The sequence below is a fragment of the Hyla sarda genome, chromosome 13 (genome assembly GCF_029499605.1).
Source record: "Hyla sarda isolate aHylSar1 chromosome 13, aHylSar1.hap1, whole genome shotgun sequence".
NCBI lineage: Eukaryota > Metazoa > Chordata > Amphibia > Anura > Hylidae > Hyla > Hyla sarda.
This window is the reverse complement of record NC_079201.1, coordinates 16,936,781-16,953,110: the sequence shown is the minus strand read 5'-3', so window position 1 is coordinate 16,953,110 and position 16,330 is coordinate 16,936,781. Positions and strand designations below refer to the sequence as shown.

At 41.1% G+C, this 16,330-nt stretch overlaps 2 protein-coding genes across 21 annotated transcripts in view; one reads left to right on the top strand and one right to left on the bottom strand.

Annotated features, from left to right (window-relative positions):
* Positions 1–16,330, top strand: part of LOC130297468 (uncharacterized) — a 308,752-nt gene that overhangs the window by 230,587 nt on the left and 61,835 nt on the right. For 15 of the 20 annotated variants that reach the window (XR_008849541.1, XR_008849535.1, XR_008849538.1 and 12 more), the window contains one exon: positions 4,415–4,499. The gene's annotated coding sequence lies outside the window, so the exon portion shown is untranslated. The other 5 variants (XR_008849547.1, XR_008849546.1, XR_008849551.1 and 2 more) reach the window with 4 other exon arrangements.
* The window catches only part of SGK2 (serum/glucocorticoid regulated kinase 2), a 54,107-nt gene that overhangs the window by 4,961 nt on the left and 32,816 nt on the right, over positions 1–16,330 (bottom strand). The window contains exons 6-10 of the mRNA XM_056549976.1: positions 14,340–14,452; positions 10,917–10,953; positions 10,727–10,813; positions 8,850–8,945; positions 3,698–3,853 (exon numbers count right to left, since the gene is read on the bottom strand). Coding sequence (XP_056405951.1) covers positions 3,698–3,853; positions 8,850–8,945; positions 10,727–10,813; positions 10,917–10,953; positions 14,340–14,452 — 489 coding nt within the window. The remainder of the gene's footprint in view (positions 1–3,697; positions 3,854–8,849; positions 8,946–10,726; positions 10,814–10,916; positions 10,954–14,339; positions 14,453–16,330) is intronic.

Genomic DNA, 16,330 nt, shown 5'->3' with positions numbered 1-16,330 from the left:
ATTTATGGATGTATGTGAATGTATGTATGTGTGTGTATATATATATATATATATATATATATATATATATATATATACATACAGAAATCCTAATAAGCAGCACATACGCCCAACAGACCAACGTATAAGGTGCACGCCATCATCGGGTTCCTGGATATGTGTGTGTATATATATAGATAGATAGAGATATATATATATATATATATATTAGGGATGTAAGAAAAAATCGATTCTCGCGATAATCGCGATTTTTCATTTACCGATACAGAATCGATTCAAAATATTTTTGAATCGATTCTTTTAGGGATGTGGAATTTTTAATAAAACGCACTTTATCTTACCTGCCAACGAGCCCGCGGAGCTCCGGTACAGTCCGGTACAGGTGTTCGGTCCCCGGGCTGTATTCTTCTTACTTCCTGTTAGTCCGGCACGTCACATGGAGCTTCAGCCTATCACTGGCCGCAGCGATGTCCCGCCTCCGCTGGTGATAGGCTGAAGCTCCATGTGACGTGCCGGACTAACAGGAAGTAAGAAGAATACAGCCCGGGGACCGAACACCTGTACCGGAGCTCCGCGGGCTCGTTGGCAGGTAAGATAAAGTGCGTTTTATTTTATTTTGCAGCCCGGACGGGATAACATAAAAAAAAGTGTGCACCGGAGTACTAGATCGCCGCTGTCAAAGCTGACAGCGGCGTCTATTGGGATCTATGAATGCTCCCAGGTGGGCGATATATCGCGATGTATCGTCACCTAGACGGTATCGCGATATATCGCGATATATCGAATCGCCACACTGGTATCGCGATTCGAATCGAATCGCCAAATTCTTGGCGATTCACACCCCTAATATATATATATATATATATATATATATATATATATATATATAAAAACAGCAGCACTCCAATAACGTGAAAAAATTGTGTTTATTTCACTCAAACGTTTCAGCTAGCTCACCCAGCCATTTAAAAGCTAGCCGAAACGTCGCCTCACGTTTGAGTGAAATAAACACAATTTTTTCAAGTTATTGGAGTGCCGCTGTTTTGGGGATTTTTTTCGACTTCTGGGGGTCCTGACCTGGACCGGACACAGCTGCCTTTTTGGATGAGACTGTAGGTAGATATATATATATATATATATATAATTAATAGATGGAGTAGCACACAAACGCTAGTGAGTGGGTGCAAGCTGCTGTTGGACCCTGGTCCTAGGTCCCTCTGGATACAGCAAAATAGAAACAAGGCAGCACTCCAAAAAGTGAATGGTGGCTTTATTATCACCAAAGTGTACAGCGATGTTTCGGTCACCTCAAGCATCAGGCTTGATGATGGCCACGTGAGGTGGCCGAAACGTTGCTGTAAACTTTGGTCATAATAAACTACCCATTCACCGTACTTTTTGGAGTGCTGCTGTGTTTCTATTTTGCTATATATATATATTTTATACATACATATTGTAAGCAAGCAGCTGGTAAATTGGTGGATGGGAGGTAAGTATCACTGAGGCTTCTTGCCTCGGTGACATAGAACTGAAGTTTAGGTCTGGGTTTTGGGAGTGACTGAAGCCTCATAGGATAAAGTCATACTCCAGTTCTGGTGTGTGTGTGTCTAAGGCTGTGTTCACGGTGCAGAATGTCCGCACGTCTGAGTATTCAGACTTCCACCAATCAGGAGAACGAGCTGGGAGAAGTTGGCGCTCAGCGCGTTCTCTTCTTGCTCAGTGTCATGTGATCAAAACACACTCGCAATGTAAGTCTATGTCAGTGTTTCCCAGCCAGGGTGCCTCCAGCTGCTGCAAAACTACAACTCCCAGCATGCCCGGACAGCCAACGGCTGTCCGGGCATGCTGGGAGTTGTAATTTTGCAGCAGCTGGAGGCACCCTGGTTGGGATACACTGGTCTATGTAGCGTGTCTCGATCACATTACAGGAGCGCGGCAGTGCAAACTTCCTCCCAGCTCGTTCTCCTGATCGGCGAAGGTCTGAACTCTTAGACACCCACCGATTTGACAAGTCACTAGGTCAAAAGTTTTTCCAAATGACAGATACACTTTAAAGGGGTACTCCACTGGAAAACATTTTTTTTTTAAATCAACTGAAACAGAAAGTTAAACAGATTTGTAAATTACTTCTATTAAAAAAAATCTTAATCCTTCCAGTACTTATCAGCTGCTATTATGATCCACAGGAAGTTCTTTTCTTTTTGAATTACCTTTCTGTCTAACCACAGTGCTCTCTGCAGGAACTGTCCAGAGTAGGAGCAAATCCCCATAGCAAACCTCTCCTGCTCTGGACAGTTCCTGAAATAGACAGAGGTGTCAGCAGATAGCACTGTGGTCAGGCATAAAGGAAATTCAAAAAGAAAAGAACTTCCTCTGAAATATACGGCAGCTAATAAGTACTGGAAGGATAAAGATTTTTTAATAGAAGTAATTTAGAAATCTGTTTAACTTTCTGGCACCAGTTGAGTTAAAAAAAAAAGTTTTCCACCGGAGTACCCCTTTAATTAAAGAAGCTGACTGTACACAATGAGATGTATCCAGGCAACATCTTTCTGCACTGACACCTCTCTCTGCTCTCTCTACTGGAATCTTGCAGTTTCCATTCTGGCTACAAGGCCTAACTTTATAGGGGTTGTCCAGGAATAAAAAAAATAGCTAATTTACTCCAAAAACAGCACCACACCTGTCCTCAGGTTGTGTGTGGAATTACAATTTGGCTTTATTCATTTCAATGGAATTGAGCTGCAATACCACACACAGCCTGAGGACAAGTGTGGTGCTGTTTTTTTTTTTTTTTGGAAGAAGCTTTAAGCTGAGCCTGTTCTGTTTAGATCACTTTCCAGCAGTCTCTTCCTTATCAACACAGACAGGAGTACAGTAAAAGTTGACACCAGTGTATAAATAACAGGTACACACTATAGCTGTTGCTCACAGATCAGCTTACCCCTCCCTGTAGAGCACACCCAGACACCTTTCCCATTCATATCAGGAGGATAGCCTTTTGTTGTATATCTTCGAGGAGCTTGCACTAAAGGATATCTTTAAATGCTGTTAAAAGGGTTATCCAGGGAATTTTTTTTTATATATATCAACTGGCTCCAGAAAGTTAAACAGATTTGTAAATTACTTCTATGAAAAAATCTTAATCCTTTCAGTACTTATGAGCTGCTGAAGTTGAGTTTTTCTTTTCTGTCTAAGTGCTCTCTTATGACACCTGTCTCGGGAACTGTCCAGAGTAGAAACAAATCCCCATAGCAAACCTCTTCTACTCTGTGCAGTTCCCGAGACAAGCAGAGATGTCAGCAGAGAGCACTGTTGTCAGACAGAAAAGAACAACTCAACTTCAGCAGCTGATAATTATTGGAAGGATTAAGATTTTTTAATAGAAGTAATTTACAAATCTGTTTAACTTTCTGGAGCCAGTTGTTCTATATATATATGTTTTTTCCTGGAATACCCCTTTAAAACAGCTCAGACAAGATGCCCCCCCCCCCTCCACAATAATGTACAAATTACAATCAGTAAAAAGAAAATAAGATAGAAAAAAAGAATGTTTTTGGCTCTAATGAGAAAAAAAATAAATGTAGGTGATACATTTCCCTAAGGATTGTCTAAATAAGTCATAGCTTCTGCACTTTTCACACTTTCTAGGTTTGTGCTGTAACTAAGGCTAGAGGATAGAACAATAATAAATTACAAAATCAGCTTTGGCTCCCAGACGACAGTGCTGATCCTTGTGTAGAAGGCCCTGGAGAATGTCGCAGGCTGCAGTGGTTTTTCCTCCTGGTAGTTGCAGAGGCTGATGGAGGATATTGTCGTACATCTGTGACACATCCCGGCTATAAAATGGCGGCTGCTCCGAAAAAGAGGAACAATAAAGAGACATCGTTAGAGCTTACAATCTATCAGGATAAGAAATATTTATATTGAAAAGGTGATCAATTTTGAAGCTATACTTGTAAAAAGCATGAATAGCAGTCTTCTAATATAATGGCAGTATTGGAAGGGGGTTTGTTATTGGACATAGAGATGAGCGAACTTACAGTAAATTCGATTTGTCACAAACTTCTCGGCTCGGCAGTTGATGCCTTATCCTGCATAAATTAGTTCAGCTTTCAGGTGCTCCCGTTGGCTGGAAAAGGTGGATACAGTCCTAGGAGACTCTTTCCTAGGAATGTATCCACCTTTTCCAGCCCACCGGAGCACCTGAAGGCTGAACTAATTTATGCAGGATAAGTCATCAATTGCCGAGCCGAGAAGTTCGTGACGAATCGAATTTACTGTAAGTTCGCTCATCTCTAATTGGAGACATCCTAGAGCAGCAATTGCAATAATATTAGTGTGAAATTACTTTTTATTTGAAGAGTTGTCTACTATTGATAGACCCTTACTAAATTCTCTTTACTTTATATAGAGGCAGTAGATGAAGGCACAAGAAACAAGTGGCTATAGCCCTGGAGGACCACAGACATCCATGAATTATCTGGACTGTTTACTGTGTAAGTGATCACTTCCTCTACATTAGCTAAGGCTATGTTTACACGTCGAGAAAGTACACACGGAAAATCTCTGTGCGGACATTCTGGAGAGTGCTGGCGTCGGCATACTCTGGAATGTCCGCACAGGGCTATAGGATCGCACAGGAATGCGCCCTCTCATTGAGGACTATGCATTACGTGCGGTGTCCGCAGAGAGAAATAACACGTTCATTCATTCTGCGGATATGGAAAACGGAATTTCCATGGCAGAAACATCTGGCACGGAAATTCCAGACATGTGCACAGCGCAGCAGAATCCCATTAAAACTAACAGGACGCTGCTGCTCTGGAATATCCTGCCGAATTCCAATGCAGAATTCTGCACGGAGATTCCGGAAGTGTGACCATGGCCTTACATGATCCTATCTCCCTCTCAGTGAGACAGTACGCGATTCATTTGTATGAGAGTGCCAAAGGAACCCGATAGGTAGGTGCTAGGTAGGTCTAGCACTCGTAAGGTTCCAACAGCTGAAGAGCCAGAGGTTGAGGAACATTGCTTTTCATTATCACTGCATACAGGTAATTATGGCAGTACTTCTTAAAAGGGTACTCTGGCCCTAAGACATCTTATCCCATATCCAAAGGATAGGGGATAAGATGTCTGATTGTGGGGGTCCCACCGCTGGGGACCCCTGCAATCTCTCATGCAGCACCCACCTGTCTCAGCTGCACGAAGCGACGTTCGCTCCGTGTCTGAAGCCTCACGGCCACGGGGCCGGAATATCGTGATGTCACGACTCCGCCCCTTGTGATGTCAGGCCCCTCAATGCAAGCCTATGATGGAGAGTTTGGATATCTGATTAAATGACTGCTTTAATCAATTTTATACAGGTAACAAGCTGAGATTAGGTGTGTTCCCTTAGTGCTCCTCATCTCCTTACCTGGATGAAAGACACCTGGAAATCTTGCTAATTGATAGGGGATCAAATACTTAGTTCACTGAGTAAATGTGCAAATCAATTCATAACTTAATTGAAATGCGTTTTTCTGGATTTTTTGTAACTCACAGTTCAAATAAACCCACCATGATTTATTTATCAGTGGGTAAATGTACAAAATCAGACAGGGTTTAAAGGGGTACTCCAGTGGAAAACTTTTATTTTTAAATCAACTGGTGCCAGAAAGTTAAACAGATTTGTAAATTACTTCTATGAAAAAATCTTAATCCGTTCAGTACTTATGAGCTGCTGAAGTTGAGTTGTCCTTTTCTGTTTAAGTGCTCTCTGATGACACGTGTCTCGGGAACTGTCAAGAATAGAAGCAAATCCCCATAGCAAACCTCTTCTACTCTGTGCAGTTCCCGAGACAAGCAGAGATGTCAGCAGAGAGCACTGTTGCCAGACAGAAAATAACAACTCAACTTCAGCAACTTATAATTATTGGAAGGATTAAGATTTTTTAATAGAAGTCATTTACAAATCTGTTTAACTTTCTGAAGCCAGTTGATAAATAAAAAATTTTTTTTTCCTGGAATACCCCTTTAATGATCCATACTATACAATATATAACTGTCTGCATGAGACTTCAGAGATTTATGTAGACAATTCTTCCCCCCAAAACTTTCCCTTACTAAACTATAAGGCCTCCTTTACATATATTAGTTGTCCGGCGGCATTTCCCTCCAGCGTGCAACGGAGGGAAACTGATAGCAACACTGATCCCATTCATTTGAATTGGACAGTTCACAATAATCCGCAGTCTCAGTTTGGACGCCGGATGATTGGACTCGCCAGACGGGCACCGGACAGGGAACACATCTTGCTGCATTGCCCCGTCCGGTGTTCAGAAATAATGGATGCTGGATGCTACACAACTGATGACAACTGATCCATGTTGTCATCAGTTGTGGCATCTGTTGCGTAGAGATTCAGGCTGGGATTACGTATGCCGGACATATGTAATCCTATCCTAACAGTGGTTCTATGCACTTTAAAGGGGTACTCCTGTGGAAAACTTTTTTTTTTTTTTTTAAATCAACTGGTGCCAGAAAGTAAAATAGATTTGAAAATTACTTACTTACTACTATTAAAAAAATCTTAATCCTTCCAATGCATTTTATGGGCTGTATACTACAGAGGAAATGCTTTTCTTTTTGGATTACTCTTCTGTCACGACCACAGTGCTCTCTGCTGCCCTCTGCTTCCCATTTGAGAAACTGTCCAGAACAGCATATGTTTGCTAGGGGGATATTCTCCTGCTCTGGACAGTTCCAAAAATGGACAGCAGAGGTCAGCAGAGAGCACTGTGGTCGTGACATCAGAGAAATCCAAAAAGAAAAGCATTTCTTCTGTAGTATATAGCCCCTAAAAAGTACTGGAAGGATTAAGATTTTTTTAATAGAAGTAATTTACAAATCTGTTTAACTTTCTGGCACCAGTTGATTTAAAAAAAAAAAAAAAAGTTTTTCACCGGAGTACCCCTTTAAGTTACTTCTTACTTTTTCTACTAATGTCAAGAATGTAAACTTTCAACTCATCCCAGGACTCTCCCTGTTCTGCTCTCTCCCAGGGCCTTATTAACTTTGTGTCCACAAAAGTGTTTGACTTAGTTGTTACAAGTGTTGACTTAAGGGCCTTTTACACAGGGTGATTATCAGCTGAACAGGCAGATTATTGCACTGTGTACAAGGCCCAGCAAACAGCTGAAAAATAAGCATTTGGCTGAAGGCTGGGGTCACGTGGGTCTAATAATCATTGTTGGCCGGCCACATATTTCCCTGTGTAAATGGGATGTGCAACCGGCAATGAGGCAAGTAAGGGTGCGTTCACACGGCCGTCTGTCCCCGTTTTTTTTTATCCCCGTTTCGGTTCCGTTGTTGCTGCTTGTAAACGGATTACAAACGGTTGTAAAATAATCCCATTGACTCCCATTGATTTTTTTTACAATCCTTTCACATCTGTTTGCACCCGTCTGCGCTCATTTCCGTTTTTTTTTTTTTACGGCAGAAAAGACGTGCATGCAGTAAAAAGGGAAGAAAAACCAAAACGGATACAGTAAATTTAACATTGAAGTCTATGGAAAATGGATGAGCCTTTAATGTCATCCATTTGTATCCTTTTTTCAATCCGTTTTTTGATCCGTTTTTACTTCTGAGCATGCTTAGAACCCAAAAAAATTTTTGGGGGGTTTATTAACTGAACAATAACAGATCCAAACGGATAACCTCCGTTTGCATCCGTTATTGTCCGTCTTTTTTAAAGTCCGTTTTTATTTTTGACGGGACTGGACAGGTCTAGACGGAACTGGACCTGGTCTAGACGGCCGTGTGAACGCACTGGAACTGGACAGGTCTAGATAGCCAGAACTGGACAGGTCTAGACGGCCGTGGACAGACCTGGACAGGTCTAGACTGGAGAAGAACTGGACAGGTCTAGACGGCCGTGTGAACGCAGCCTAAGGCTGCGTTCACACAGCCGTCTAGACCCGTCCCGTTCTTCTCCCGTCAAAAACAAAAACGGACTTTAAAAAAGTTGTTATCCGTTTGTATCTGTTATTGTTCAGTTATTAAACCAAAAAATATTTTTTTTTTTTGTTCTGAGCATGCTCAGAAATAAAAACGGATGAAAAAACGAATGACGTTAAAGGCTCATCCGTTTTCCATAGACTCCAATGTTAAATTTACTGTATCCTTTTTTTCTTCCGTTTTTTTGACAGAAGAAAAAATACTGCATGTGCCGTTTTTTTCCGCCGTCAAAAAATGGAAATGACGGCAGACGGGTGGAAACGGATGTAAACAGATTGTAAAAAAAAAAAAAACATTGACATGAATGGGATTTTTTTTTTAAACCGTTTTTAATCCGTTTACAGCCTGCAAAAACGGAACCGAAACGGGGATAAAAAAACGGGGACAGACGGCCATGTGACCGCACCCTAAAGCACTACAAAACCAATCAAACGATTGGTACTTGTGTCAGGGTCTGCCCATATAAAAGGACCTTTGAACTCCCAGTGACAGAAAGTGATGTAATTTAATTGGGGAACATAATTTGGGGGGAAAAAAAAGATTATATCACCCAGGAAAATGCATGTCATCATGAAATCAGGCTTTACAAACACTGGCAGAGAATTAGGTGAAGTGTGAACTATGGGGCGGATTGATGCAAAGGACACGTTGTACGAGAGAGACACAACTATGACCTGCTCACCCAGTCTGAGATTACTCAATCTGCCCCTACCTCCTGCGCTTTTGTATCCTCATATATCCTCATATTTTAGGGGAAGAAAAGAGAAAAAAAAGCAAGAAGGCAATAGTGTATTTTGAATGAAACTAAATAGAAGGGATGCCTTTTCTGCCTTGTAACAAATACTTGCCAGTCCATAAAGCATCTCGTAAAGGACTGCACCCAGACACCACCAGTCTACTGTGCGATCGTATGGCTGCTTCTTTAGAACTTCTGGTGCTAGGTACTTAAAACAAAACAAAAAATAAAGAAAACATGTAAGAAACTTTGACCATTGCACTAGTAGTTAGATATTATGTCATTGGCAGTAAATTTTTACAGTCATGGCCGTAAATGTTGGCACCCCGGAAATTTTTCTAGAAAATAAAGTATTTCGCACAGAAAAGGATTGCAGTAACACATGTTTTGTTATACATGTTTATTCCCTTTGTGTGTATTGGAACTAAACCAAAAAAGTCAGGAAAAAAAGCAAATTGGACATAATGTTACGCCAAACTCCAAAAATGGTCTGGACAAAATTATTGGCACCCTTTCAAAATTGTGGAAAAATAAGATTGTTTCAAGCATGTGATGATCCTTTAAACTCACCTGGGGCAAGTAGCAGTTGTGGGCAATATAAAAATCACACCTGAAAGCAGATAAAAAGGAGAGAAGTTCACTTAGTGTTTGCATTGTGTGTCTGTGTGTGCCACACTAAGCATGGACAACAGAAAGAGGAGAAGAGAACTGTCTGAGGACTTGAGAACGGAAATTGTGAAAAAATATCAACAATCTCAAGGTTACAAGTCCATCTCCAGAGATCTAGATTTGCCTTTGTCCACAGTGCGCAACATTATCAAGAAGTTTGCAACCCATGGCACTGTAGATAATCTCCCTGGGCGTGGACAGAAGAGAAAAATTGATGAAAGGTTTCAACGCAGGATAGTCCGGATGGTGGATAAGCAGCCCCAAACAAGTTCCAAAGATATTCAAGCTGTCCTGCAGGCTCAGGGAGCATCAGTGTCACTGCGAACTATCCGTCGACATTTAAATGAAATGAAACGCTATGGCAGGAGACCCAGGAGGACCCCACTGCTGACACAGAGACATAAAAAAGCAAGACTACATTTTGCCAAAATGAACTTGAGTAAGCACAAAATCCTTCTGGGAAAACATCTTGTGGACGGATGAGACCAAGATAGAGCTTTTTGGTAAAGCACATCATTCTACTGTTTACCGAAAACAGAATGAGGCCCACAAAGAAAAGAACACAGTACCTACAGTGAAATATGGTGGAGGACAATGATGTTTTGGGGTTGTTTTGCTGCCTCTGGCACTGGGTGCCTTGAATGTGTACAAGACATCATGAAATCTGAGGATTACCAATGGATTTTGGGTCGCACTGTACAGCCCAGTCTCAGAAAGCTGGGTTTGCGTCTGAGATCTTGGGTCTTCCAGCAGGACAATGACCCCAAACATACGTCAAAAAGCCCCCAGAAATGGATGGCAACAAAGCGCTGGAGAGTTCTGAAGTGGCAGCAATGAGTCCAGATCTAAATCCCATTGATCACCTGGGGAGAGATCTTAAAATTGCTGTTGGGAAAAGGCGCCTTCCAATAAGAGAGACCTGGAGCAGTTTGTAAAGGAAGAATGGTCCAACATTCCGGCTGAGAGGTATAAGAAGCTTATTGATGGTTATAGGAAGGGACTGATGTTAGTTATTTTTTCCAAAGGGTGCGCAACCAAATATTAAGTTAAGGGTGCCAATAATTTTGTCCAGCCCATTTTTGGAGTTTGGAGACATTATGTCCAATTTGCTTTTTTTCCTCCCTTTTTTGGTTTAGTTCCAATACACACAAAAGGGAATAACCATGTGTATAGCAAAACATGTGTTACTGCAATCCTTTTCTGTGAGAAATACTTCATTTTCCAGAAAAAATTTCAGGGGTGCCAACATATACGGCCATGACTGTATGTCACACTAGTGTTCTTTGCACATACAACACGAGATACTCCGAAGGCTCACACCTCAGGTGTCCCACAAAAAGTACTGGTGGTTCCTTCTGCTTCCATCCCCTCCTTACAGAGTCCAAAATCAGTCAGCACCACATGACCCTGGATGTAGGAGAAGATTAATCGATGAGTCCCAGGCCCTGATAATTTTACGCAGTTTGCAGCACATGTTCCCACTATTTTATCTTTATACATCACTCCCTACCTGGCTGTCAAGTAGGATATTTTCTGGCTTCAAATCCCTAGAAAACAAAACAGCTATTGAGTTAGAGTGAAAATAAAATTTTCACACCATGTTTCACCATAGTGTTGAGGTATGTTAAAAAAAAAAAATAATAATAAAATCAAAGAGGATGCAAACACCATAAACTTGCATGCATCTGCCATTGTTGCCCCATAAAACGGGGGGGGGGGGGGGGGGGGGGCTTGTTTCTCCATCACAGGATCTGTTTAAATAGCTGAACCTTGTTGTAAGCAATACGTTTTTTTTCCGGTCAGATACTTCTAAATAAACAGACACCAGACGGAAGCCAGACGGGCCCCATTATAGTCAATAGTGCAATGGAGCGCCCTGCTCCGTTTTCTGGACACGGAGGGAGTCTGTGAAGGAGTGTCGCCTCCAACGTATAGCCTACTTAACACAACACACACTCAATATCTGCTTTTCATGTGGCCCTTGTTTGCATTCATCATTGAACTCTATTTAAACACTTGATAAATGTATTTGTGTTTGATAACATGATAAGAAATATGGAAATCTATATAGTGCTTAACTATACAATGTAAAAATAAAATCTGTGAAATCTTTCACAGTAACTTAAAGGGGTATTCCGGGTTTATACATCTTATCCCCTATCCAAAGGATAGGGGATAAGATGTACGGGGCGTGGCATGACGTCACTAGGGGGCGTGAACGTCATGTCATGTCCCCGTCTTGGAAGCAGCGCCCGGCACAGAATGCTGGGGGCTACACCGAGATAGCAGGGGTTCCCATCAGTGGGACCCCTGCGATCATACATCTTATCCCCTATCCTTTGGAAAGGGGATAAGATGTATATACCCGGAATACCCCTTTAAAGGAAAGCTTCTACATTAGAAAGAAAAATGAGAGCAGTAGCTAACATCCTTTGCCTTTAAAGCATACTTTCACATTGCTTTTTAAGGAAAAGCTGCCTGTGTGTGCACATGAGGAGTAGCACTATTTCTGGCAAATAGATAACATTTATTATAGTTTTTATCATTATTCACACTGTAGGCTGCATATATCATTTCCAGTTGACTCTCAGCTAGTGGGTGTAGACTAGCTGCTACGATGTCTCCCATACACTGCACTCACACACAGGAGTATTGAAGCTGTGAATCTGTCTAGCAACTGTGGTGAGTTTACACTTACTGCATTTTACTGGAGCCCCTCCTAATGTCCCTCAGTCTGCCTTTGTCTCTCTTAACCCCCCCCCCTCCGCTGCCTCTCTGCATAGCATTTTATAGGCAGCTGTTACCTGATCACTCGCTGAGATCGTCCTTTTGGAGACAGATTTTAGTAAGCAGTTTTTCAGAGTAAGTACAGTTTTTTTTGTATTTTGGGAGTGAGGGATTGTACATGCGTTATGAATTAGTTCTTTGCATTGGTTCTGCATTTACGCAGAGCTTGGCATATATATATATATATATATATATATATATATACACAGTGACCCCCCGACCTACGATGGCCCCGACATACGATCATTTCAACATATGATGGTCTCTCAGAGGCCATCGCATGTTGAAGGCAGCATCAACATATGATGCTGTTGTATGTAGGGCCCATCGCATAAACGGCTATCCGGCAGCGCAGACTGCTTCAGCTGCCACCAGATAGCCTTTTTATGGTGCCCCGTGTGGTCTGCTGACGATCACTTACCTGTCCTCTGGGCTCTGGCGCGTCCTCTTCTGGATCCCCTGCATTGTTGGCACTCTCCATTGTCGTCATCACGTCGCTGCGCATTTCGTCCCATCATTCAATAGGAGCGGCGTGCGTAGCGACGTGATGGCGGCGACGGAGAGCGCGGATGCCGGGGAAGCAGAGGCCTTGCCGGAGCGTCGGGGACACCTCGGGGCCGCGGCGACAGCAATGGACGGCGACATCCAGGGCAGCGGTGACGAGCGGTGACGGTCCGGAGCGGCGGGGACACGTGAGTACAACCTCCAATACCAGTGGTCTTCAACCTGCAGACCTCCAGATGTTGCAAAACTACAACTCCCAGCATGCCCGGACAGCCGTTGGCTGTCCGGGCATGCTGGGTGTTGTAGTTTTGCAGCATCTGGAGGTTCGCAGGTTGTAGACCACTGTCCTATACTTTACATTGCACGGATCCCTCAACATACGATGGGTTCAACAAACGATGGTCCATTTGGAACGGATTACCATCGTATGTTGAGGGACCACTGTATATATATATATATATATATATATATAGATGCATCTGCATCACTGGACTAATACGGCTTTTCAAATTTACTATATATATATATATATATATATATATATATATATATATATATATAGAGAGAGAGAGATATATATATATATATATAGATATATATATATAGATATATATGTATAGATATATATATAGATATATATATATATAGGTATATATATATATATATATTTGTGCACCTGTACTATATTGGTTATGCCTGGTAAAGACAAATTATCTACCGAAACATTGCACTTTTGGATGAGTTAATCAAAGCAGCTTATACATTACATTGGACTCCGGGCTACACTGTGACCTTTTTCCCTGGATGGTTGCACTTGCGCGGTTTGGCAGCACTTTGGTCTATTGCGTTGGCCGAAAAAGGATTCTTCAGTACCGGCTCCTCTTTCACATTCATGCAGCTTTTTTATTAGAGATTACTTATGAGAATTTGCTCTATTGCTGACGGTATATTTTGCTTGAAGTACTAGACATATCTTTGATGTACACTCAGTTTCCATAGTTGACCTCAACCTTGTTTGCTTTGAGCTTGGGCAGTGAATCTGGAAATGAGATCTTAAAGGGGTATTCCAGGAAAAAACTTTTTTATATATATCAACTGGCTCCAGAAAGTTAAACAGATTTGTAAATTACTTCTATTAAAAAATCTTAATTCTTTCAGTACTTATGAGCTTCTGAATTTAAGGTTGTTCTTTTCTGTCTAAGTGCTCTCTGATGACACCTGTCTCGGGAACTGCCCAGTTTAGAAGAGGTTTGCTATGGGGATTTGCTTCTAAACTGGGCGGTTCCCGAGACACATGTCATCAGAGAGCACTTAGACAGAAAACAACAACCTTAACTTCAGAAGCTCATAAGTACTGAAAGGATTAAGATTTACAAATCTGAAGTAATTTACAAATCTGGGCAACTTTCTGGAGCCAGTTGATATATATAAAAAAAAAGTATTTTCCTGGATAACCCCTTTAAGTATCCTCATACAAACATTATTTCTCCAAATTGAAAAGTCTTTTACATTTTTAATGAATGAATGAATGAATGTATGGGATGCTATAGATTTATCTCCTTATTATATTATTATATCATATTGCATGTATTTTTTTTTTTTTTACACATTTCTTTAGGCATTAGTTATTCCTGAACCCTACCTGTAGATAATGTTCTGAGAGTGTAGGTAGCCAATAGCGCTGGCCACTTCTGCTGAATAAAAACGTGCCCGTGGCTCCAGGAAAGTACGATCCCTTTGCAAGTGGAAGAAAAGCTAGAAAGTAGAGAGAAGAAACATTCTGACCCATTTGAACAAAAAACATTCTTAGTTCTGTAAATAAGGGGTTGGCTGTATGTATAAAAATTCCACATGTGCTCTCTTTTACAATATATATATATATATATATATATATATATATATATATATATATATATATATATATATATATGACTGTGTATCCATGCAAACTTTATCATGCTGAAATTGTCAGTAATAAGTTGGCCTATTACATACTATCTTCCATGGGCCAAGTATTTGGAAATTGAAACATTGTGTAAGCAATACATTAGAAATCACAATGCTGTATCCTAACTCTAGGCTGATTTAGGATTGAATAAAACAGAACTGCATATAGTGATGATACCTTAAAGGGTACCTCTCATCAAAAAAAACTTTTGATATATTATAGATTAATGTATGCAGAATAACTTTACAATTGCATGTTATTAAAAAATATGCTTCTTTCTATTTAATTTTCCACTTTGAAGAAATGACCACTAGGGGTCTCCCTACCAGTCCTGGCAGCAAGCATTTCAGACTCATGCTGGAGTCCTAAACACTACGAGCTGCCAGTCTGCTTTGTTCACATAGGAGAACACTCAGAGCTGCCAGCCTGCCAGTGGCAGGCTGGCCACTCTGAGTGTTTAGGACTCCAGCATGAGTCAGAAATGCTTGCTGACAGGACTGATCGGGAAAAATACAATAGAAAGAAGCATATTTTTCATTAACATGTTATTGGAAAGTTATTCAACATTCATTAATCTAAAATATATCAAAAGTTTATTTGATGAGAGGTACCCTACTCCGCTGCTCAGCGTTTGAAACAGTTCCGAACACTGGAGCCCGGAGCTTGTGATGTCATAGCCCTGCCCCCTCATGACGTCACGTGAAAGCCGTCATGCCCCCTCCCATAGACTTGCATTGAGGGGGCGGGGTGTGACGTCACAAAATCCCGGCTACAGCGTTCGGAACAATTTGTTCCAAACGCTGAGCAGCGGAGTACCCCTTTAAATACTTTTAAATCAGTGAGACTTTATATAATTGAGATGGAACAGAAGTGCTTTAAAGCGTATCTTTAATTTAAGGTAACTTTTCATGATCCACAGTTGTTTATCTACATGAGGAGCAGCACTATTTCTGCCCATTATATAGTTTGTGTATTTAATTGTTCACCAGTTTTCCCCTCTGCAGGCGGTATATCTAAGTTGCCCCACTGCACACAGAAGATGGTATCATTTTCTTCTAGCTTATTATCTACACCCCGAGAAGTAGAAGAAGCATAGAGGACATTATAGAGCAGTACTGAGCAGCCTAAGCTTTGAATCAAGCGATGAGTTGAGGTCTAATACTCATAGTAAGCTCTGGTGTAGACTCTATGCTTCTGGCTCTCTTCAATCACTTCCATTTCCATATCCCTTCTCGACCTGTACCTTCTCAATAGACTTGTATAAGTAGCATGCAAATATATATATATATATATATATATATATATATATATATAGACAGCATCATTTATTGTTTCCAAGATAGCTGAATTTAGACATCACTATCAAGATGACAGCACCGACTACAATCTGTACAGGGCCAAAAATCCACATTAAAGGGGTATTCCAGGAAAAAATGTCTTTTATATATATCAACTGGCTCTAGAAAGTTAAACAGATTTGTAAATGAGTTCTATTAAAAAATCTTAATCCTTTCAATAATTATCAGCTGCTGAAGTTGAGTTGTTCTTTTCTGTCTGACAACAATACTCTCTACTGACATCTCTGATTGTCTCGGGAACTGCACAGAGTAGAAGAGGTTTGCTATGGGGATTTACTTCTACTCTGGACAGTTCCCGAGACAGGTGTCATCAGAGAGCATTTAGAC